General features: G+C 43.4%; 2 protein-coding genes across 2 annotated transcripts in view; both read left to right on the top strand.

Moving 5' to 3' along the window:
- Positions 1–14197, top strand: part of GSR (glutathione-disulfide reductase) — a 58995-nt gene extending 44798 nt beyond the window's left edge. Inside the window, exons 9-13 of the mRNA XM_017856848.1 lie at positions 835–993; positions 5792–5903; positions 10213–10344; positions 11263–11396; positions 12613–14197. Of these exons, the coding sequence (XP_017712337.1) occupies positions 835–993; positions 5792–5903; positions 10213–10344; positions 11263–11396; positions 12613–12762 (687 nt within the window). The 3' untranslated portion in view covers positions 12763–14197. The remainder of the gene's footprint in view (positions 1–834; positions 994–5791; positions 5904–10212; positions 10345–11262; positions 11397–12612) is intronic.
- Positions 14198–17794: 3597 nt separating this feature from the next.
- Positions 17795–23385, top strand: part of GTF2E2 (general transcription factor IIE subunit 2) — a 112105-nt gene continuing 106514 nt past the window's right edge. Inside the window, exon 1 of the mRNA XM_017857145.1 lies at positions 17795–17896. The gene's annotated coding sequence lies outside the window, so the exon portion shown is untranslated. The remainder of the gene's footprint in view (positions 17897–23385) is intronic.

Here is a 23385-nt window from a genome sequence, read left to right as displayed (position 1 = left end):
CCCTGTAATAACATTTTAATGAAATATAAATATATTTTTATATGTATATTTTATTTATAAATATATGTTATATATATACATATATGCATATTTATTTTATGTACATACACATATATATATATCCAGGGAGAGGCACTAATTGTGCAGTTTGGAAAAGTTTCCTAGTGATGCTGCAATGGCCCACTTTCAAAGCACTATGCTTAGGTTTACCACTTAAAATGTTATTACAGGGCCAGGCACGGTGGCTCACGCCTGTAATCCCAGCACTTTGGGAGGCCGAGGTGGGTGGATCATGAGGTCAGGAGATCGAGACCATCCTGGCTAACACAGTGAAACCCCGTCTCTACTAAAAACAGAGAAAATTAGCCGGCTGTGGTGGCGGGCGCCTGTAGTCCCAGCTACTCAGGAGGCTGAGGCAGGAGAATGGCGTGAACCTGGTAGGCAGAGCTTGCAGTGAGCCAAGACCGCGCCACTGCACTCCAGCCTGGGTAACAGAGCGAGACTCCGTCTCAAAAAAAAAAAAATGTTATTACAGTTTTCCAGAAGTACATTTTAAAATACTTGTTTTTAAAGTGAGGCATTACAATGGTGTCGTGAGCTGACATTCCCAACCTCTGACTAGAAGATTTGGGTCAATCCAGGGAACAGGCTTGGTTTAAGGGAGTTCTAGTGTTGGTGGTCTTTGGGTAAAAGTATATGTCTATGTTCGTATGTGGGATTCAGTGGGAATTTTCTTTAATGCTAAAAATTCTAGTTTCCTCAGTATTTGCTTTCCTTCTTCCCCTGTCCTCCCCCAGCCTCCACACACGTGTAACACATTTTATTTGCCAACAGGTCAAGGAGGTTAAAAAGACTTCATCAGGCTTGGAAGTCAGCATGGTTACTGCAGTTCCTGGTAGCCTACCCGTCATGACCACGATTCCAGATGTTGACTGCCTGCTCTGGGCCATTGGGCGGGACCCAAATTCCAAGGGCCTGAGTTTAGACAAACTGGTAAGCTGGCTTGGTCTACCCAAAACATTCATGAATCTACTAGGAGTCCTATGGTTTTATTTTCCCCCCAGACACCCAAAACTTGGGTGGATTCCATTGGATTCTTTTCTCTTTTTTCCATGTATTCAGTTTGTGATCAAATTTCATTGCTTCTTCCTTTGAAATTTAAAAAAAAAAAGAGTTTTCTTTTCTTTCCTTTTCCTTTCTTTTCTGATTTTGTTTTTTGTTTTTGTTTTTGTTTTGAGACAAGGTCTTGCTCTGTCACCCAGGCTGGAGTTCAGTGGTGTGATCAAAGCTCATCGCAGTCTCAACCTCCTGGGCTCAAGTGATCCAGCCACCTCAGCCTCTGGAGTAGGTGCGACTACATGTGTGCCACAATGCCCAGCTAATTTATTTATTTTTTATTTTTTTTAGAGATGAGGTTTTACCATGTTGCCCAGGCTGGTCTCCTCGGCTCAAGCGATTCGCCCATCTCAGCCTCCCAACGTGCTGGGACTATAGGCATGTGCTGCCACATCTGGCCTTTTTCTTTCCTGTTTTCTTTTCTTTTTTTTTGAGACAGGGTCTTGCTTTGTCACCCAGGCTAGTGTACAGTGGCATGATCATAGCTCACTGCAGTCTTGAACTCCTGGGATTAACTGATCCTTCTGCCTCAGCATCCCAAGTAGCTGGAGCTACAGGAGTGTGCTACCACACCTGGCTAATTTTTAAGTTTTTTGTAGAGATGGAGTCTCACTATCCTGCCCAGGCTGCTCTTCAACTCCTGGCCTGAAGTGATCCTTCCACCTGGGCCTCCCAAAGTGCTGGAATTATAAACATGAGCCTCCATGCCCAGCCAGCCTGCTACCTCTAACCTAGTTTCCTACTGGCCTCCCTCTTACAGACTTTGTTTTTGCTATGTGAATGTCTCTTTCAAGTCCTGTGCTGATCTCTTAGCATCTGCAGTAGGTAATCCAGATTGCTGGGTGGGTAACTGTCTTGTACATTGTACACAGGGATGGTAACAGATATGAAGCTAGCTGTCTCTCTTGGCTCTACCCACACTGTCTGTATTTGTGGACAGTTGGCATTTTTACTTGTTCTTTTAAATGTTGAAGTAAAATCTAGAGTGGAAGCTTGGGGAGTGGTTCCCAGAGTTTGACCCGAATTTGAACCTTAGTTCTTGCGACATAACAGTTGCATGGCTTTGAGCAAGCAGCTTAATTTCTGTGCTTCAAGTGGTTCATATTCACAATGGGAATGAAAAAAGTCCTTGCCTCACTGGTTTATAGAGAAGAGTAAATGAAAAAGCGCATGCAAAGCAATTTATAATTGAGACCCTAGCTTACGTTATGAACACAGTGAGTGTTCACTTGCTGCTGATAATGATGATGATTTTTCTGATATGCTATACTACTCTGTTAGTAATAATAGAATATTTTATGTTTGAGGTGCATATATTTATTTTGTTTTGTTTTATTTTTTTGAGACAGAGTCTTGCTGTGTTGCCGAGGCTGGAGTATAGTGTTATGATCTCAGCTGACTGCAACCTCCGCCTCCTGGGTTCTAGCAATTCACCTACCTCAGCCTCCCAAGTAGCTGGGATCACAGGCGTGCATCGCCACTCCCGTTGAAATTTTGTTTTTTTTTTAGTAGAGACAGGATTTCACCATGTTGGCCAGGCTAGTCTCGAACTCCTGACCTCAGATGATATGCCCACCGTGGCCTCGCAAAGTGCTGGGATTATAGGCGTGAGCCACTGCACCCAGCCTCAGTGTATGTATTTGATAGAGCTGCTTGAGCAGTGTATACCATTTTGATTTATGTTCTAATACTAAATTTCTGTTGTGATGTGGATTCCTTTCTGTTTCTGTAAAAAGTCGTTTTTCTGCATATTAACTTAGAAAATATTCAGGGAGATGTTTTGATTGTTTGTAATCTTGTTCAATGACAGGAAAACTGGTTGCCTATTTTCATATTAACAAAACTCGTCGGCCAGGTGTAGTGGCTCATGCCTGTAATCCCAGCTTTTTGGGAGGCTGACGTGGGTGGATCACCTGAGGTCAGGAGTTCAAGACCAGCCTGGGCAACACAGTGAAATGCCATCTCTACTAATAATATAAAAATTAACCAGGCATGGTGATGCATGCCTGTAATCCCAGCTACTTGGGAGGCTGAGGCAGGAGAATCACTTGAACCCAGGAGGTGGAGGTTGCAGTGAGCTGAGATCACACTATTATACTCCAGCCCTGGCGACAAAAGCAAAACCCCATCTCAAAAAAAAAAAAAGAAAGAAAAGAAAACCAAAAGAAAACAACAACAAAAAACTACTCATTCCGCTTTTCAAGAGACATTTTGCCATTGTACAGATATAAGCACTGGTAGGTCCAGTTTTCAACTACATTTGCTAACTTTTTTTTTTTTGTCACAGGGTCTTGCTCTGTCACCTAGGCTAGAGTACAGTGGTGCCATCGTGGCTCACTGCAGCCTTGCAGCATCAAACTCCTGGGTTCAAGTGATCCTTCCACCTTCGTCCACCACACCTGGCTAATTTTTGAAAAAAATTTTTGTAGACACAAGGTCTCGCTGTATTGCCCAGGCTAATTTTGAACTCCTGGGCTCAAACGATCCTCCCACCTCGGCTTCCCAAAGTGCTGGGATCACAAGCATGAACCGTTGCACCCAGCCTATATTTGCTAAATTTTTGAAGAATGAGGCAAAAAAAAAGGTTCAGTCTCATATGACATTAAGATATATAATGCAAACTGAGTGATTACTATGTGCTAGGTCTTATCAACATGTTGCTAATCTAATTTAATCTTGCCAGCAACCAGCAAGGTATAAGGAAGCCAGGAGCACAGAGATACTAGATAAGTGACCAGGCTGTAAACTCTGTGGTGTAGGGAGAATGTCTGTATTGTCAGTGATGAAGTCAAAGTCTCATTTGTAATAGAAGCTCAAATATTTGTTGATAAACAGGAGGTTATACAAGGTCTCATAGTTGCAGAGCTAGGATTTGAATTTTGGTCTGTCTGTACCAAAGGTTGTACTTTTTTNTTTAGGCAAAGTCTCGTTCTGTTGCCCAGGCTGGAGTGCAGTGGCGCCATCTCAGCTCACTGCAGTCTCTGCCTCCTGGGTTCAAGTGATTCTCCTGCCTCAGCTTCCCAAGTAGCTGGGACTTCCCAAGTAGGTGGGCATGCACCACCATGCCCGGCTAATTTTTTGTATTTTTAGTAGAGACAGGGTTTCACCATGTTGGCCAGGCTGGTCTCGAACTCCTGACCTCAGGTGATCTGCCCGCCTCGGCCTCCCAAAGTGCTGAGATTTACAGGCGTGAACCACTGCACCCAGCTGGTTGTACTCTTAGGCTCTATGGCTACTTACTTCCTACTTCTGCCATATCTCTGCTTCTCACATGTGCTTAGGATTTGCAAAGCCACATGATAAGCATTACACATCTTCTTAAAGCAAAAATTTGACTCCATGTAGGGAAAGATTTTTGGTTAAGGGAAACATCAGTATGTGGTTTTGTTTTGTTTTGTTTTGCTTTTATTCTGGGAGTCTGGAAAAAACATCAGTATGTTTTAGAGTAGAATGCAAAAGTTGCTTGGATTTTTAAAGATACAATGGTAAGCTTCATAGAGATGTGCTTTTGGCCCAGCATGGTGGCTCACACCTGTAATCCCAGTGCTTTGGGAGATCTAGGCGTGAGGATCACTTGAGACCAGAAGTTTGAGGTCAGCCTAGGAAACAGCAAGACCTATTCTATAAAAAAATGCTTAAAAGGCCAGGCGTGGTGGCTTACACCTGTAATCACAGCAGTCTGGGAGGTTGAGGCTGGTGGATCACGAGGTCAGGAGATCGAGACCATCCTGGCTAACATGGTGAAACCCTGTCTCTACTAAAAATGCAAAACAATTAGCCGGGCATGGTGGCGGGCACCTGTAGTCCCAGCTACTTGGGAGGCTGAGGCAGGAGAATGGCATGAACTGGGGAGGCGGAGCTTGCAGTGAGCCGAGATCGTGCCACTGCACTCCAGCCTGGGCGACAGAGCGAGACTCCATCTCATAATCAATAAATAAATGTTAAAAAATTATCCAGGTGGTGGCACATGCCTCTAGTCCTAGCTACTCTGGAGGCTAAGGCAGCAGGAGGATTGCTTAAGCCCAGGAGGTCAAGATTGCAATGAGCCATGATCACACCACTGCACTCCAGCCTGGGTAACAGAATGAGGACCTGTCTCTAAAAAAAACTAAATAAACATACAAATATGCTTTTGGTGACTGCTTAAGTCAGTGTGACTCAGGAGCAGTGCTTCCATGGGACAAGTTGAAAAGCTGGACTCCAGAGGGATTCCAAGTGGCACACCTGATAGTTGAGTGATTCCTCTTCATGTCTACCTGGCCAGTTGAATTGTACATTGCAGTGTCAAATCCCATTAAAACACCTCAAAAGTGGATAAAATACTACCTTGTCCATTAAGAAAGACATGAAACTTGACAATTTTTTTTTCTACTTTTTAAGTTTTTAATAGAGGCAGGGTCTCACTATGTTGCCCAAGCTGATCTCAAACTCCTGGGCTTAAGAGATCCTCCCTCCTCAGCTTCTCAAAGTGCTGGGATTACAGGTGTGGGCCCACTGTACCCCGCCTGAAACTTGCCAGCTGTAAATGCCTTCCATGTTGCAGCTGAGTCTTATGGTTTCTTGGAGATTCTGGCTGCAGTTCCCATGTGAAATGAGGGAGGGAGATCCAGAGGTTTGATCTACCTGTTTTTGTAGGTGGGCCAAGTGTTTACATGATGTCTCTTTGTAATTTTAGGGAATTCAAACTGATGACAAGGGTCATATCATAGTAGATGAATTCCAGAATACCAACGTAAAAGGCATCTATGCAGTTGGGGATGTATGTGGAAAAGCTCTTCTTACTCCAGGTAAGGTCTCTTGCCTTCTTGATGAGGGAGGGTCTGTGTGTTACCTGATCCATCCAGCTCAAATCTGTCAAATCTGCAGCCTGCTTAAGCAAAGTTAAAAGGATGAGTGTCTTTACGTTGTCAAAATGGTACAATGTGTTGAAATAGATATTGGTTGGATACCTGACATTATCTGAATAAAAGACTTAAAATGCTTAGCAGAGACTGAAATTTTCATGCAGACAATATGATGACCCTTTGCGGAACTCTCTTAAGTTAGGAGCAGACTTGTGCTTGGTGGCAGTGGAAGGAAGTGGCATTTGGAAGAAGTAATTTAGATTGCCTTTTTTCTTTTCTTTTCTTTTCTTTTTTGGAGACAGAGTCTCACTCTGTTACCCAGGCTGGAGTGCAGTGGCGTGATCACGGGCTCACTGCAGTTTCAACCTTCCTGGACTCAGGTGATCCTCCCACCTCAGACTCCCAAGTAGCTGGGATCACAGGCGCATTTTTTGTAGAGACAGGGTTTTACCATGTTGTCTTGAACCCCTGGGCTTAAGCAGTCCGCCTGCCTCAGCCTCCCAGAATGTTAGGATTACAGGCATGAGCTACCGCACACAGCCTAGATTGTCATTCTTGTATGACTGGTCTTGATGCAACCAAGACTGATTTCCTTCTCTCCCGCATCCCATACCTCAACCCGCTTCCTAAGCACCATTTCAAGCTCTGTCCCGTCTCTATCCATTAATGATGCCCCTTGATCTACTATTAATCTGTACCCTTCTGGAACCTCATCAGCGATTCCAGTATGTCCCAGGGCCTTATATCAGGATATGAAACCTATGCCAGTCACACACTCAAACCCTTTTAGTTCCTTTAGAAAGTTCTTGCTCTTGGCTGGGTGTGGTGGCTCCCAGCACTTTGGGAGGCTGAAGGAGGAGGATCGCTTGAGTCTAGTAGTTTGAGACCAGGCTGGGCAACATAGTGAGATGTTGTCTCTATTAAAAAAAATAAAGATTTGGCTGGGCATGGTGGCTCATGCCTGTAATCTCAGCACTTCGTGAGGCCGAGGCAGGCGGATCACGAGGTCAAGAGATTGAGACCATCCTGGCCAACATGGTGAAACCTCTTTTCTATTAAAAATACAAAAATTAGCTGGACGTGGTGGCTCACGCCTATAGTCCTAGCTACTCAGGAGGCTGAGGCACGAGAATTGCTTCAACCCGGGAGACAGAGGTTGCAGTGAGCCGAGATGGCGCACTGCTCTCCAGCCTGGCAACAGAGCGAGACTCCGTCTAAAAATAATAATAATAATAATAATAATAATAATAATAAACAAGAAGAAGCAGCATACTATGTATATTCTTGCATGCTTGTACTGAGGCATTAAAATAAAATTGATTGAATTTTAATTTAATTTTAAAATACACACATTTTAAGTACAAATAATCATTTCAAAGCTTAAACTCAGTGCACTCTCGGTTCCCACCTACCCTTCTCTAGAGGATGTTCTTAAAACATGCTAGTGCCAGAGAGAAGATAAAAGGTGCCTCTTGATGGTCCTTGTGCTAGTATTCAACCAGGTGTACTTCATTCACCCCGTACGTGTGTAATCTCTACCTTAGATGCGATACTCGAGGTCTCCATTCACTGTAGTCTTTTTTCATACACCAGACACCTACTCATATGTAACTTCTCTGAGGACATGTTTGAACTATCGGAGTTCTGGAGCTTCTTGGCTGCTTCTGCCTCCCCAAGTTCGACGTGTTTTTCTCTGGACCACTTGCGTAAATATTCTCATTATCGTCTTTCTTCTTCTTCTTCTTTTTTTTTTTTTAGGCGGAGTTTCGGTCTTGTCACCCAGGCTGGAGTGCAATGGCACGATCTCGGCTCACTGCAACCTCCGCCTCCTGAGTTCAAGCAATTCTCCTGCCTCAGCGTCCCAAGTAACTGGAATTGCAGGCATGTGCCACCACGTCTTGCTAATTTTGTATTTTTAGTAGAGACGGGGTTTCTCCATGTTGGTCAGGCTGGTCTTGAACTTCCGACCTCAGGTGACCCACCCATCTCGGCCTCCCAAAGTGCTGGGATGACAGGCGCGTGCCACCGCAACAGGCAGTCTTTCTTTTTCCTAATCCAGCGCTTAAGCAGGACAGGAGTAGGATGCTGGATACCAAATGCTTCTAAGACACCGAACAATTTCAAAGGCTATTCTCTGGAAGACAACGAATAAGAGCCTCTACTGTGGGATTTACCCAAGGTTTCCTGGATATTTCTGAAAACACCCCATCACCTAAAAGCAGAGTTTTGATAGAAATTTGTGTGTGCTCGTGTGTGTGTTTGCAGGAGGGAACGATACGGAGCAGTCAATACATTTATCCCCCAACTTTACTCCTTTGTCCTTTTCTGATATACCTATTACCAAAAGTCCTTTTAATGCCTATTTCTGTCTAGTGGGAATCTATTCTTTTCTTCCTCATTTTAGTTTCATGACTTTATGAAATTGGCAAATGGTGGCAGGGGTAAAAGTCTGTTATTTAGGAAGAAAACTATAGGCAAATCTTTTTTGTTTTTCTTAAATCCCCTGTACATCCTAAGGATTAGTAAGTGCTTATATGAGAGAAGTAAAAATGATATAAGAATGTCTAAGATGGTTACTTACTCTGAACTTAGCAAGGTCAACATAATACAATACATATATGTTAAGCTAAAATCAGAAAACAGAAAAAGAAATAAAGAAACAAATCTGAACACATTACTGGAAAAGTAGTTTAGTTTCCTACGTAAAAAGTGCAAGGGTGATCTTTTTTCCTTATCCAATGAGTTCAGCTGTGTCTGAGTCAATTTCATTATTAAAATTTTTTTAAAATGTAGAATTATACTTGACCAAGTAAATTAGAAGTATACATTTCATGTTTGTTGAACTTTGCACAAAATAGAATTTATACAATTCCACTTGAACATGTTCATAATATAATAATAATAATAATAATAATAATAATAAAGATTCTAGGCACAGTGGCTCACGCTTGTAATCCCAGCACTATGAGAGTGCAATGGCGCAATCTTAGCTCACTGCAACCTCTGCCTCCCGGTTGAAGTGATTCTCCTGCCTCAGCTTCCCAAGTAGCTGGGACTACAGGCACACACCACCACACCTGGATAATTTTTGTATTTCTAATAGCGATGGGGTTTCACCATGTTGGCCAGGCTGGTTTGGAATTCCTGACCTCAGCCCTGCAAAATGCTGGGGTTACAGGCATGAGCCACTGCGCCCAGCCAAGAATAAACTTTTAAGTAAAAAAAGAAAATTACTGTTGCCAGGTGCAGTGGCTCACACCTGTAATCCCAGCACTTTGAGAAGCCAAGGTGGGCGGATCACCTGAGGTCGGGAGTTTGAGACCAGCCTGCCTAACACGGTGAAACCCTGTCTCTACTAAAAATATAAGATTAGCCGGGCATGGTGGTGCACGCCTGTAATCCCAGCTACTTGGGAGGCTAAGGCAGGCGAATCGCTTGAAGCTGGGAGGTGGAAATTATGGTGAGCCGACATCACGGCATTGCACTCCAGCCTGGGCAACAAGAGCAAAACTCCATCTCAAACAAAACAAAACAAAACAAAACTAATTACTGTCAAGTTAATACAGTTATAAAATAGAACTAAAGATGCTCAAAACTAATATAGTTTGTTGCATAAATATTGTATTGAAAAGCTAGTATCTTAATTAAGTAGATTAACTGCCAGGTAAGTGAGAACTTGTGAATGTGTCCTTTGGGAGTGGGGCCAGACAGGTTGAGCATCCCTTATCTGAAATGCTTGGGACCAGAAGTGTTTTCAATTTCAAATTTTGGAATATTTGCATATACATAATGAGATATTTTGCAGATGCTACCCAAGTTAAAACACGGAATTCATCTGTTTTACATACACCTTATACGTATAGTCGGAAGGTTGTTTTATACGATATTTTAAATAATTGTGTGCATGAGACATAATTTTGCATTTTTGACTGCAACCCTTCACATGAGGTCAGGTGTGGAATTTTCCATTTGTGGCATCATGATGCTCAAACATTTTGGATTTTGGATTTTGAATTTCTGGATTAGAGATGCTCAACCTGTAATAGAATGTATAGAATTCTCATAAGCCAGTCATTTTGAGTTGTTTGCTGAGGCATGTATGTCTTCACTGTAATCTAGATAGTGTAATGAACAATGGCGTGAAACTGTCAGAACTAGGGCATTAAGCTAGATGGATAAATGGCTAGTGGAACAATTTAGCTATATTAAAATAGACAGTAAGATAAACACTGATTTTAAAATATCTCCATAGTTGCAATAGCTGCTGGCCGAAAACTTGCCCATCGACTTTTTGAACATAAGGCAGATTCCAAATTAGATTATAACAACATCCCAACTGTGGTTTTCAGCCACCCACCTATTGGGACAGTGGGACTCACGGAAGGTAGGTATTTAAAAACTGAAGGTAATTTGTAGTTTCCTTCCTCTTTCCCCTGCCCCCACCTTCAAATTAGGTCTCTGTCAGCTGATGAAACCTATCTCAGTCCCAGATTACGTTGCTTTTTGGTTCCTCTCTTGTCATAGTTCCAGTTTTTTCACCTACTACTTCTTCAAGTGTACAGTATCTTTCCTTAACACCACCCTATCTCTTTGATCTTTTTTTTCTAGCTTTTTTATTTGAACTAATTTTAAATTTAAAGGAAAGCTCTAAAAATAGTGCAAAGGACTCCTCTCTAACCTTAGTATTTTTTCTTTTTCATTTTTTTCACTCTACACACACATCACACACACACAAATATATCTTTCCTAAGAACTGGCCCTCACGTAAACCGAGTATCATTTTCTTTTCTTTTCTTTTTTTTTTTTTTTTTTTTGAGACAAGCTCTCCCGCTGTCACCCGGGTTGGAGTGCATTGGCACGACCTCGGCTCACTGCAACCTCTGCCTCTGGGTGCAAGCAATTCTTTGGCCTCAGCCTCCAAATAGCTGGGACTACCAGACCTGCACCACCACCATGCCTGGCTAATTTTTTATAGAGACAGGGTTTCACTGTGTTGCCCAGGCTGTTCTCAATCTCCTAGGCTCAAGCGATCTGCCTGCCTCCGTCTCTCAAAGTGCAGGGATTACAGGCACAAACCACTGTGCCTGGCCTTTCTTTTCATCTAGAGGCAAAATTCCTCAGCCTTTCTTTTGTCTTATATGACACTGACATTTATTTTGTAGAATGCCTCTCATTTTGGTGTGGTTTGATATTTCCTTGTGGTTTGGTTCAGGTTATGTTATTTCTGGCCATCTCCCTCTTTGATAATTCAGTGTAATTATTTAGTTTTCTGATAGATGCTTTTTTTTAATGTGCATTGTAGATGAGGCCATTCATAAATATGGAGAAGAAAATGTGAAGATCTATTCAACCAGCTTTACCCCGATGTATCATGCAGTTACCAAAAGGAAAACAAAATGTGTGATGAAAATGGTCTGTGCTAACAAGGAAGAAAAGGTAAGGAAAAATCCAGCAAACTAAATAGTGCTCTGCAAAATGGACAGGGATGGCAGTATTTTGCAGGGGTGGAAAGGAGGGAGACCAAGCCGGTAAGCCTTCTGATTCAACTGGGCAGGCCCACTTTGATCTGTCTTATATGTATTTTGGGGTTCTTCATAATATTTCATCTAGAAGGAGGTTCCACTCCTTTTAAAACATAAGGATGATGCTGGGCATGGTGGCTCACACCTATAATCTCAGCACACTGGGAGGCCGAGGCGGGTGGATCACCTGAGGTCAGGAGTTTGAGACTAGCCTGACCAACGTGGTGAAACCTCATCTCTACTAAAAATAAAAAAATTAGCCTGGTGTGGTGGTAGGCGCCTGTAATCCCAGCTACTCGGGAGGCTGAGGCAGGAGAATCACTTGAACCTGGGAGGCGGAGGTTGCAGCGAGCCAAGATCATGCCACTGCACTCCAGCCTAGGCGACAAAGCAAGACTCCATCTCAAAAAAAAAAAAAAAAAAAAGAGGAGAAACCAGGCGCTATGGTTCATGCCTGTAATCATAACACTTTGGGAGGCCGAGGTAGGCGGATTGCCTGAGCTCAGGAGTTTGAGACTAGCCTGGGCAACATGGTGAAACCCTGTCTCTACTAAAAATACAAAAATTAGCTGGGCATGGTGGTGTCATGAACATTCCTCAGTGGCCTATGATTTCTGGATATTGAATCATGAAGGCTCCTTCTTAGTTATTTCTTCATACCAGTTATCATTCATTTAGTTGACAAACATTATTAGTCCATTCTTCTCAAGACTAAGAACTGCGATATGGAGAGGAATAATATGAAGAGCCGGCCATCACCAGAGGCTCTTTATAGGTTCAATTAAGATCAGTTAAGATCACAATATCAGTCAGACAATGTGACTCACGCCTGTAATCCCAGCACTTTGGGAGGCTGAGGTGGGTGGATCACTTGAACCCAGGAGTTCAAGACCAGCCTGGCCAACAAGGTGAATCCCATCTCTGCTAAAATTACAAAATTAGCTGGGTATGGTGGTGCATGCCTGTAATCCCAGCTACTCAGGAGGCTGAGGCAGGAGAAGCGCTTGAACCCGGGAGGTGAAGGTTGCAGTGAGCCGAGATCATGCCATTGCACTCCAACCTGGGCAACAAGAGCGAAACTCTGTCTCAAAAAAAAGAAAAAAGAAAAGATGTTTCTCTTTTTTTCCCAGGTGGTTGGGATCCATATGCAGGGACTTGGATGTGATGAAATGCTGCAAGGTTTTGCCGTTGCAGTGAAGATGGGAGCAACGAAGGCGGACTTTGACAACACAGTCGCCATTCACCCTACCTCTTCAGAAGAGCTAGTCACACTTCGTTGAGAACCTGGAGATGCGTGTGGCTGGCAGCAGGACCCGTAGATCTTCTGAAATGAAACAATCACATTGACTTACTGTTTCAGTTTTATGTATTTCTTTATTTTAATAAGGATCTTCTGATAGTGGAAATTTTTAGTACATAGTAGAACTTATTTATGGAGTTAGAGATTTATAATGTTATCCAGGATTGATTTTCATTTGATCACATCTCACAATAATTAATATTTTCAAGTTTTTTTTTTTATTAACAGCTCTGTGCTAGTGTTTTTTTTTTTTTCTGTTTCAGCCTCATCCCAAATATAAAACTTTGTGAAGTACAATTAACTTAATGTACTTGAATGAATAGAACTTGCTATTTTTTTTTTTTGAGACAGAGTTTTGTTCTCATTGCCCAAGCTAGAGTGCAGTGGCACTACCTCGGCTCACCACAACCTCTGCCTCCCAGGTTCAAGCGATTCTCCTGCCTCAGCCTCCTGAATAGCTGGGATTACAGGCATGCACCATCACACCCGACTAATTTTGTATTTTTAGTAGAGATGGGGTTTCTCCATGTTGGTCAGGCTGGTCTCGAACTCCCGGCCTCAGGTGATCTGCCCACCTCGGCCTCCTGAGGTGCTGGGATTATAGGCATGAGCCACTGTGCTGACCTGCTAATTTTCATAGAAGTTGATGGCAATTCTTCACATGTAAACAATACCGGTGCACAGAACCTTTATATATTTTTTGAAACCAGTACTGTGCTCTGCATATAACAAAGCTTCTTCAAGGATGTGACCTTTTTCTAAAGGTATGTAATGTGAGAAGCCAGCCTGCCTTATTTTCTTTTTTCTTTTTTTTTTTAATCATTAAAATGGTTTATGGTCAGGCCCAGTGGCTCAGGCCTATAATTCTAGCACTTTGGGAGGCCAAGACAGGAGGATCACTTGAGTCCACGAGTTTGAGGCCAGCATGCATAGCATAGCAAGACCGCATCTCTACAGAAAGTAAAAAAAATTACCCAAGTGTGGTGGTGTGCACCTGTAGTCCCAGCTACTTGGGAGGCTGAGGTGAGAGGATCACTTGAGCTTGGGTGAGGTGAGGCTACAGTGAGTCCTGATCATGCCACTGCACTCAATCTTGGACAACAGAGCAAGACCCTGTCTCAAAAAAAAAAAAAAGTATGCATTATTTTTATGAGATGAAGTACATCAAACTTGGGAAAGATTTGAGGAGGCTGGGACCCTCCTGGAAAAACCCACCTTGAAAACAGATATGAGAGACATTTAGAAATGATTCCTACTTTCAGAAGGAGGTGGATTAAAATACTTCAAAAGTCCCTTCCTCTCTCGGTGTTTATAGTTCAATGAATAATTTCACTATTTGTATGTGTTCTTGTCATTTTATTTTTTTCTGAAAATCTTCCAAAATTTGAAAATAAAATTAACAGCTTTTCTTCTTATAAAATTTGTCACTGTGAGCTTTAACTGGTACACAGGAAATTGGTTTATTTTCTAAGGATATTTCACATTGGAGAATCAGTTGCCTGTGCTTACGGGGTGAAAAGAGAGTTCTTGTATAAAATAAAGATCAAAGGTATAAACGAAACATTTAGCAGATCAATGGTTGAGTTGGAAGAAAAGCCTAGAAATCATTTAGGTCTTTAACACTTTATTTCTATTAGGTTTTACCGGCTAGTTAAATTTTTCCATGATTTTCATTAGTCATCCAGTGTTACTGATTTTTTTTTTTTTTTTTTTTTTGAGACAGGGTCTCCCTTTGTTGCCAGGCTGGAGTGTAGTGGTGCGATCTCAGGTCACTGCTGCCTCCGTCTCCCAGGTTCAAGCAGTTCTCCTGCATCAGTCTACTGAGTAGCTGGGACTACAGGCGCATGCCACCACACCCAGCTAATTTTTGTATTTTTAGTAGAGATGGGGTTTCACCATGTTGGCCAGGCTGATCTTGATCTGTTGACCTTGTGATCTGCCCTCCTTGGCCTCCCAAAGTGCTGCAATNTTTTTGAGACAGGGTCTCCCTTTGTTGCCAGGCTGGAGTGTAGTGGTGCGATCTCAGGTCACTGCTGCCTCCGTCTCCCAGGTTCAAGCAGTTCTCCTGCATCAGTCTACTGAGTAGCTGGGACTACAGGCGCATGCCACCACACCCAGCTAATTTTGTATTTTAGTAGAGATGGGGTTTCACCATGTTGGCCAGGCTGATCTTGATCTGTTGACCTTGTGATCTGCCCTCCTTGGCCTCCCAAAGTGCTGCAATTACAGGCGTGAGCCACCATGCCGGGCCCACTGAATTCTTTACTGTGTGTTCTGTTAAGCTTTTACTGATTGTCTTTCTGGTTAGTGATGGCCAGTTACTGCACTTTTTTTTTTTTTTTTTTTTTGAGACCAAGCCTGGCTCTGTTGCCCAGGCTGGAGTGCAGTGGCATCATCTCGGCTCACTGCAGCCTCCGCCTCCCAGGTTCAAGCGATTCTCCTGCCTCAGCCTCCTGAGAAGCTGGGACTACAGGCACACACCACCACACCTGGCTGATTTTTGTACCGTTAGTAGAGATGGGGTTTCACCATGTTGGCCAGGCTGGTCTTGAACTCCTGACCTTAGGTGATCTGCCCACCTCAGCCTCCCAAAGTGCTGGGATTACAGGCATGAACCACTGCACCCGGCCTATTTATCTTGGTTAAATAACACTGGTATCTAGCAGTACATTAGGCACTGTGGAGATACAAACATGAATCTCCAAAGAATTTGCCTTTCAATTAATTGCAATAGTTTACAGTTGTTAGCGTGACCCACCACATCCAGCCTGCACTGACTTCTTAAGTAGGCCCAATGTCAATGAAAGAAAAATATGGTATTAGGAAGGAAGTTATATGTATTTATGGTGGGATAAGAAAATAGGATCCCCAAATTTGGGCGTGGACAAATGTAGCCACTTCTCCCCTCTTCCCCTAGCCTAAAAGACAGTGGACCAAGGTTCTAGGCTCCATTCTGCTGGTGGGTTTCTCACTCTGCACAGGCCCCAACCTTAAGATGTGCCTCTGTCAGGGAAATGGGAGGCCCTAGTAGCCATCTCTATTTTAACATCATGTGTTCTTAATCTCACGTTTATCCTTTCTGTTGCCTGTGTGCTGGTTCCATAGTAAACCAAAAAGAAAGTACAGTACCGTTATCTGAGTTCCTGTCTGCTTTCTCATGGGTCCTTGAACTGGCCCAGCCCTTGAGGTGTTGTGGCTTAACAACCTCTATTACTGAAAGCGCCAAAAAATGTAAAGATACAGTGGCTCATACCTATAATCCCAGGACTTTGGGAGGCCAAGACGGTGGATCACCTGAGGTCACAGGTTCGAGACCAGCCTGGCCAACATGATGAAACCCCATCTCTACTAAAAATACAAAAAATAGCCAGGCGTGGTGGCTGGTGCCACCCAGCTACTCGGGAGGCTGAGATAGGATAACCACTTGAACCTCGAAGGTGGAGGTTACAGTGAGCCAAGATGGCACTACTGCACTCCAGCCAGACTCTGTCTTAAAAAACAAAACAAAACAAAACAAAGCAGCACGTTGTATAATATGGACCACATTGTAGTTGCACAGTAGATGTTTACCAAAGGAAAGACATGTTACTTGCTTTCAAGTAATCTTATAATCTAGAATGAGAGAGCATTTCTATACAAATAAAGCAAGTACAGGATGACTATATGATTTATTGACTAAAATGGCACACTTTCAAGAGTGAAAGGGGTGTCACTGACAATTGACACAATTGGGACAGATTAGTACTGTCCTAAACAAATAGGAGATTGCCACCCTCATTACGCATTATTAGACAGGTAAAAGGATACAGGTTCAGAGGACCGGAAGTGCACTGTTGCTGGGAAAAGCGAGAAAGGGTTCACAAAGGAGGTTAGGTGAGATTTGAAATGTGGGGGCTGTAGAGGAAAAGGCCAGAGCAGGTAGAAAGTACAGTGAAGGAAGGATTGGATAAATGATTGTATTGCTGGATGGGCATGGTAGCTCACGCCTGTAGTACCAGCACTTTGGGAGGCTGAGGCAGGCAGATCACCTGACGTCGGGAGTTCAAGACCAGCCTGACCAACATGGTGAAATCCCATCTCTACTAAAAATACAAAAATTAGCCAGGCATGGTGGTGTGTGCCTGTAATCCCAGCTATTCGGGGGGCTGAGGCATGAGAATCACTGGAATCTGGGAGGTGGAGGTTGCAGTGAGCAGAGATGGCCCATTGCATTCCAGCCTGGGCTACAAGAGTGAAACTCTGTCTTAAAAAAAAGTTGCTGTATAACAAACTATCTTATAATAGAGACCATCTTAAATCTCATGATTTGTGGATCAGTAATTGGGGCTAGGCTCAGTGGCTGGTTCTTCTGTTGGTGTTGGCAGGGGTTATTTGGTGATATTCAACTGGCAAATGGGCTGGTCTAGAGTCCAAAAGAGAATTATTCAAATGTCTGACACATAGGCAGAGATGAGGGAAAGCCATGCCTACATGTTGCCTCTTCAGCATGGCGGTCTCAGAGCAGTGGACTTAAGTGGAACCTTTTGGCTGTCAAAGTGTTCTGAGAATCCCGGGCAGATGCTACAAGCCTTATGACCTAACCTTGGAAGTTCTAGAACATCACTTCTGCTACATAATATTGGTTAAGCAAGTCACTAAGGCCAGCTCAGATTCAGGAGGAAGTGAATTGAACTTCACCTCTAGGTGGAAAGGAATAGTAAAGAATTCGCCCCTGTTGGCTGGGTGCAGTGGCTCACGCCTATAATCCCAGCACTTTGGGAGGCTGAGGTGGGCGAATCACCTGAGGTCAGGAGTTTGAGACCAACCTGAACGACATGGCAAAACCCTGGCTCTACTAAAAATATACAAAATTAGTCAGGTATGGTGGCAGCCACCTGTAATACCAGCTACTCAGGAGGTTGAGGCAGGAAAATTGCTTGAATCTGGGAGGTGGAGGTTGCAGTGAGCCAAGATCGTGCCACTGCACTCCATCCTGGGCAACAGGGTGAGACTCCATCAAAATAAAAGAAAAAAAAAGGAAGAAGAAGAATTTGCCCATCTTTAATCTTTAATTGTACCTGGCAATCTCCTACTCATTTTATCAGACTGGACTAAAACATCACCTTTGTGAAGATGTAAGTAGTTTTGTGTGTTCTATTATGTGTTGCCATAACATCTTGTCACGTTGTAGGTCTGCACTACATATTCACTTTGTGTATGACATTTTTCACTTAGATTACTCTAGCTTCCCGATGTTGTGGTTCACAGTATCATTCCTGGGCTGTCAGGCAGCGGCTTTGGATACACGGCAGCAGAGTGTGTTACTATGATTTTTTGACACTAAGATCAAAAGTATTGGAAAAGTCAACATTTTAATTCTTTACCTTTTTGAAAAATGAGTAAGCAGGCATATTTGGATTCTTCAGAATAATAGGATATGTGAGCATGCAGAAACAGAGTTGTTACAAGAAATTCACTCATGCTATTACGGAGTTTGGGAAGTCCAAAATGTGCTGTGGAGGCCGGCAGGCTGGAGACCAGGAGAGCCAGTGGTTCAGACACAGTCTGAAGGTTGAGAGAGAGGCCCCCTTGCTTAGAGAAGTGGTCTTTTTGTTCTGTTCAGGCATTCAACTTACCAGTTAAGCACCCCACACATACACACACACACATAACGGAGGACAATCTGCTTTACACAAAGTTCACCAATGTATTGTGAGATTAGTATCTTATCAAAAAACACCCACCAAGTTGATACCATTGCAACCAACCATTCCAAGTTCACCCCAGTCACCTTGGCACCTATATACATTGTATATATAATATAAACATATATAATATATACGATATCTGTATATATAATTATATAATATAAATATATATAAATATACAATATATAAATATATAAAATATAACATATAATATACATTATATATAACAATATACATTATATAAAAATATATATGTAATATATGCATTCCTATGCCTGTAATAATGGCATAGGAATACTAAGAGACATCCGTGTGTGTGTGTGTGTGTGTGTGTATAATTTTCTTTCTTTTTTTGAGACAGCGTCTTGCTCTGTGACCCAGGTTGGAGTGCAGTGGTGTGATCACGGCTCATTAAAGCCTTGGCTTCCTAGGCTCCAGCAATTCTCCCACCTCAGCTACCCAAGCAGCTGGGACTACAGGTGTACACCACCAGGCCTGCCTAGCTACATTTTTTTTTTTTTTTTTTTGGTAGAGATGGGGTCTTGCTGTGTTGCCCAGAGTGGTCTCGACTCCTGAGCTCAAGTAGTCCTCCTGACTTGGCCTCCCAAAGTGCTGGGATTACAGGCACAGGTAAGCCACTGAGCCCAGTCCCTATATACATTTTAAACCATACTTAATATCTGAGTAAGACATAACAAGGTCATACTTTCACCTAACAGAATACAACTATCTTGGGTACAACCACAACACAAACCCTTTCCCCAGAAGAGGATACAAAGTCCTTGGTTGATGTTTGCTCTTCTTTTTGATATCCCATAATTCAAATTCTGTAATGTAAAGTTAACACTTAAATACTATAACATTAAATTAATACATCTTATGTCACATAGATGGATAAGGGAAAAAACATCTGATACATATGTGTGTGTGTGTGTGTGTGCACGCGTGCCTGTGCACAAACATTCATAATAAAATGAGGAAATATGACAGTTCTAGTCCTTGTTTCTGTAACGGGACACATGGTCATGGCTGGTACCTGTAACACCTTTCTTCACTACCAATTCCATTTTCCCTTTGCCTTCAGCAAGTGCCTTTAGCTGCTTTACTGGTTGTGGTTCTTTGTTTTTTTGTTGTTGTTTGTTTGTTTGTTTTGAGATGGAGTTTCGCTCTTGCTGTCCAGGCTGGACTGCAATGGCATGACTTTGGCTCACCATAACCTCCACCTCCTGGGTTCAAGCGATTCTCCTGCCTCAGCCTCCCAAGTAGCTGAGATTATAGGCATACACCACTATGCCTGGCTAATTTTGTATTTTTCGTAGAGATGGGGTTTCTCCATGTTGGTCAGGCTGGTCTCGAACTTCCAACCTCAGGTGATCCGCCCACCTTGGCCTCCTGAAGTGCTGGGATTACAGGTGTGAGCCACTGCGCCCAGTCAGTTGTGGTGCTTTACCTGTTGGGGTGACCCAAATCTTTGCTCTGGAGAGTCTGTGCGTTAGTGGTGCTGCCTGAATTGGGCTGTTGTAGTTTTCCATGGACTTTAGTAATGGCATAGGAATGCTAAGCAACAATCTAGCAGATCTCCTACAGGATCTCTAGGTTGTCTACTTTAGCTCCTTGGTGGACTAGCAGTCCAATTTCACCTTGGTGGTCATTATCAGTTACCCTCGCCAGCCACACGTGGTGGGACATGCCTGCAGTCCCAGCTACTCAAGAGGCTGAGGCGGGAGGATCACTTGAATCCAGGAGTTCCAGGCTGCGGAGAGCCAAGATCATGCTACTGAACTCCAGCCTTGGCGGCAGAGCAAGACCGTCTTTGCAAAAAAAAAAAAAGATCACCCCCGCTGATATAGTTTGGCTGTGTTCCCACCCAAATCTCATCTTGAATTGTAACTCCCATGTATAGAGGAAGGGACCTATAATCTCCACCTGTGGAGGGAGGGAAGTGATTGGATTCTGGAGGCGGTTCCCCCATGTGGTTCTTGTGATAGTGAGTTCATTCTCACAAGATCTGATGATTTTGTAAATGATAGCTTTTCCTGCACTCTCACGTCCTCTGTGTCTCTCCTGCTGCCTGGTGATAAGGTGTCCACTTCCCCTTCTGCCATTATTGTAAGTTTCCTGAGGCCCCCCAGCTGTGTGGAACTGTGAGTCAATTAAACCTCTTTTCCTTTTTTTTTGAAATGGAGTCTTGCTCATCACCCAGGCTGGAGTGCAGTGGCGCAATCTCGGCTCACTGCAACCTCCATCTCCTGGGTTCAAGCGATTCTCCTGTCTCAGCCTCCTGAGTAGCTGGGATTATAGGCACTCACCACCATGCCCAGATAATTTTTGTATTTTTAGTAGAGACGGGGTTTCACCATGTTGGTCAGGTTGGTCTCCAACTCCTGACTTTGTGATCCGCCTGCCTCAGCCTCTCAAAGTGCTAGGATTACAGACGTGAGCCACCGTGCCCAGCCTAGACCTCTTTTCTTTATAAATTACCCAGTCTCAGGTAGTATCTTTATAGCAGCAGATGGCCTGAGGCCAGGAGTTTGAGAACAGCCTGGCCAACATGGTGAAACACCGTCTCTACTAAAAATACAAAAATTAGCTGGGTGTGGTGGCACACACCTGTAATCCCAGCTACTCGGGAGGCTGAGACAGGAGAATCGCTTGAACTCAGGAGCAGAGGTTGCAGTGAGCCAAGATTGCACCACTTCACTCCAGCCTGGATGGCAGCAAGACCCTGCCTCCAAAAAATAAATAAATAAAGACCAGGCATGGTGACTCAAGCCTGTAATTCCAGCGCTTTAGGAGGCCAATGTGGGTGGATCACCAGAGGTCAGGAGTTCAAGAGACCAGCTGGGCCAACATGGTGCAACCCCATCTCTATTAAAAATACAAAAATTAGCAGGGCCTGGTGGCACATACCTGTAATCCCAGCCACTTGGGAGACCGAGGCAGGAGAATAGCTTGAGCCCGAGAGGCGGAGGTTGCAGTGAGCTGAGATTGTGCCACTACACTCCAGCCTGGGTGACAGAGTAAGACTCCCTCTCAAAAAATAATAATAAATTAATAAAATGTATATATATAGTGGAAAGGCTAAATCAAGCTAATTAACATAGGCATTATCTCGCATAGTTGTCATTCTTTTGTGGTGAGAAAATGTCTTTTTTTTTTTTTCTTTTTTGAGACAGGGTCTGACTTTGTCTTCCAGGCTGGTGTGCAGTAGTGCAGTCTTGGCTCTCTGCAACCTCTGCTTCTTGTGCTTAAGTGGATCCTCCAGCCTCAGCCTCCCCAGTAGCTGGGACCACAGGCAACCTGCCACCATACCTGGCTAATTTTAATATTTTTTGTAGAGATAGGGTCTCTCTATGTTGCCAGACTGGTCTCAAATTCCTGGGCCCTAGGGACCCACCCGCCTCATCCTCCCAAAGTGCTGGGATTACAGGCTTGAGCCACCATGTAGGGCCATTTTAAACAGTGAAATCGGCCGGGCGCGGTGACTCACACCTGTAATCCCAGCACTTTGAGAGGCCGAGGCTGGCAGATCATGAGGTCAGGAGTTAGCGACCAGCCTGGCCAATATGGTGAAACCCTATCTCTGCTACAAATACAAAAATTAGCCAGGCGTGGTGGTGTGCGCCTGTAGTCCCAGCTCCTTGGGAGGTTGAGGCAGAGGAATTGCTTGAACCTGGGAGGCAGAGGTTGCAGTGAGCCAAGATCGTGCCACTGCACTCCAACCTGGGCCACAAAGGGAGACTCTGTCTCAAAAAAAGCAAAAATAAATAAAAATAAAAATAAGAAACTACAAAAAAAATGTGAAATCAACAAAAGGCACAAAAATGGGGAAAATGCAGTGCTAAGTAAACTTGGAAAAGGACTTTTGTTTACAGTGTGTTAAAATAGAAAGGCAGAGAGCTGCCTTATTCTACGTGCATGTTGGGCAACTCCAATTTTTTCCCACTCTGCACATGTCTGCAAGTGACTATGAAGGTGCTGCAAGTATTGATTTCAGGCTTACAAATACATTTTAATGGGTAGGCAAATTGGCAAATATGGAATCCACAAATAATAAAGATTAAGTCTATTTAAATATACTGAAACTAAGTTTTTGGTTATGTTTAGTTTATCTTGATATGGCCCAAAATGTAATTCTTTTGTTTTGATTACTCTTAATTTTATTTATCTTGTTTTTTTCTTTTTTTTTCCTTTTTTTTTTTTTTTTTTTTTTTGAGACAGAGTCTCACTCTGTCACCCAGGCTGGAGTGCAGTAGCGTGATCTCGGCTCACTGCAAGCTCCGCCTCCCAGGTTCACGCCATTCTCCTGCCCCAGCCTCCCGAGTAGCTGGGACTACAGGCGTCTGCCACCAAGCCCGGCTAATTTTTTGTATTTTTAGTAGAGACAGGGTTTCACTGTGTTCGCCAGGATGGTCTGGATCTCCTGACCTCGTGATCTGCCTGCCTTGGCCTCCCAAAGTGCTGGGATTACAGGCATGAGCCACCGCACCCGGTCTATTTATCTTGATTAAATAATACTGGTATCTAGCAGTACACTAGGCACTGTGGAGATACAAACAGGAATCTCCAAAGAGTTTGCCTTTCAATTAATTGCAATAGTTTACAATTGTTAGCTCAGGCTTTAGAGACAGGCAGAAGTGGGTTTGGATCTTGACTCCTCCACTTAGAGTTGTATGTCCTTGGAAAAGTTATATAACACTTCTATGCCTCAGCTTCTCCATCTGTAAAGTCAGAGCATTTTTATCTATCTCATACCATTTTGGGAGGATTCAATGAGAAACCCTTCAAAAAGCTGTTAGTATTAATATTAAATATTAGTATATTATTATTTTCTTTTAGAGACAGGGCCTTGCTCTGTTGCACAGGCTGTAGTGCAATGGTGTGATCATGGCTCACTGCAGCCTCGACCTCCTGGG

This window comes from Rhinopithecus bieti, unplaced genomic scaffold, assembly GCF_001698545.2.
Source record: "Rhinopithecus bieti isolate Rb0 unplaced genomic scaffold, ASM169854v2 scaffold_2077, whole genome shotgun sequence".
Lineage (NCBI taxonomy): Eukaryota > Metazoa > Chordata > Mammalia > Primates > Cercopithecidae > Rhinopithecus > Rhinopithecus bieti.
This window is presented reverse-complemented; position numbering and strand designations above follow the sequence as displayed.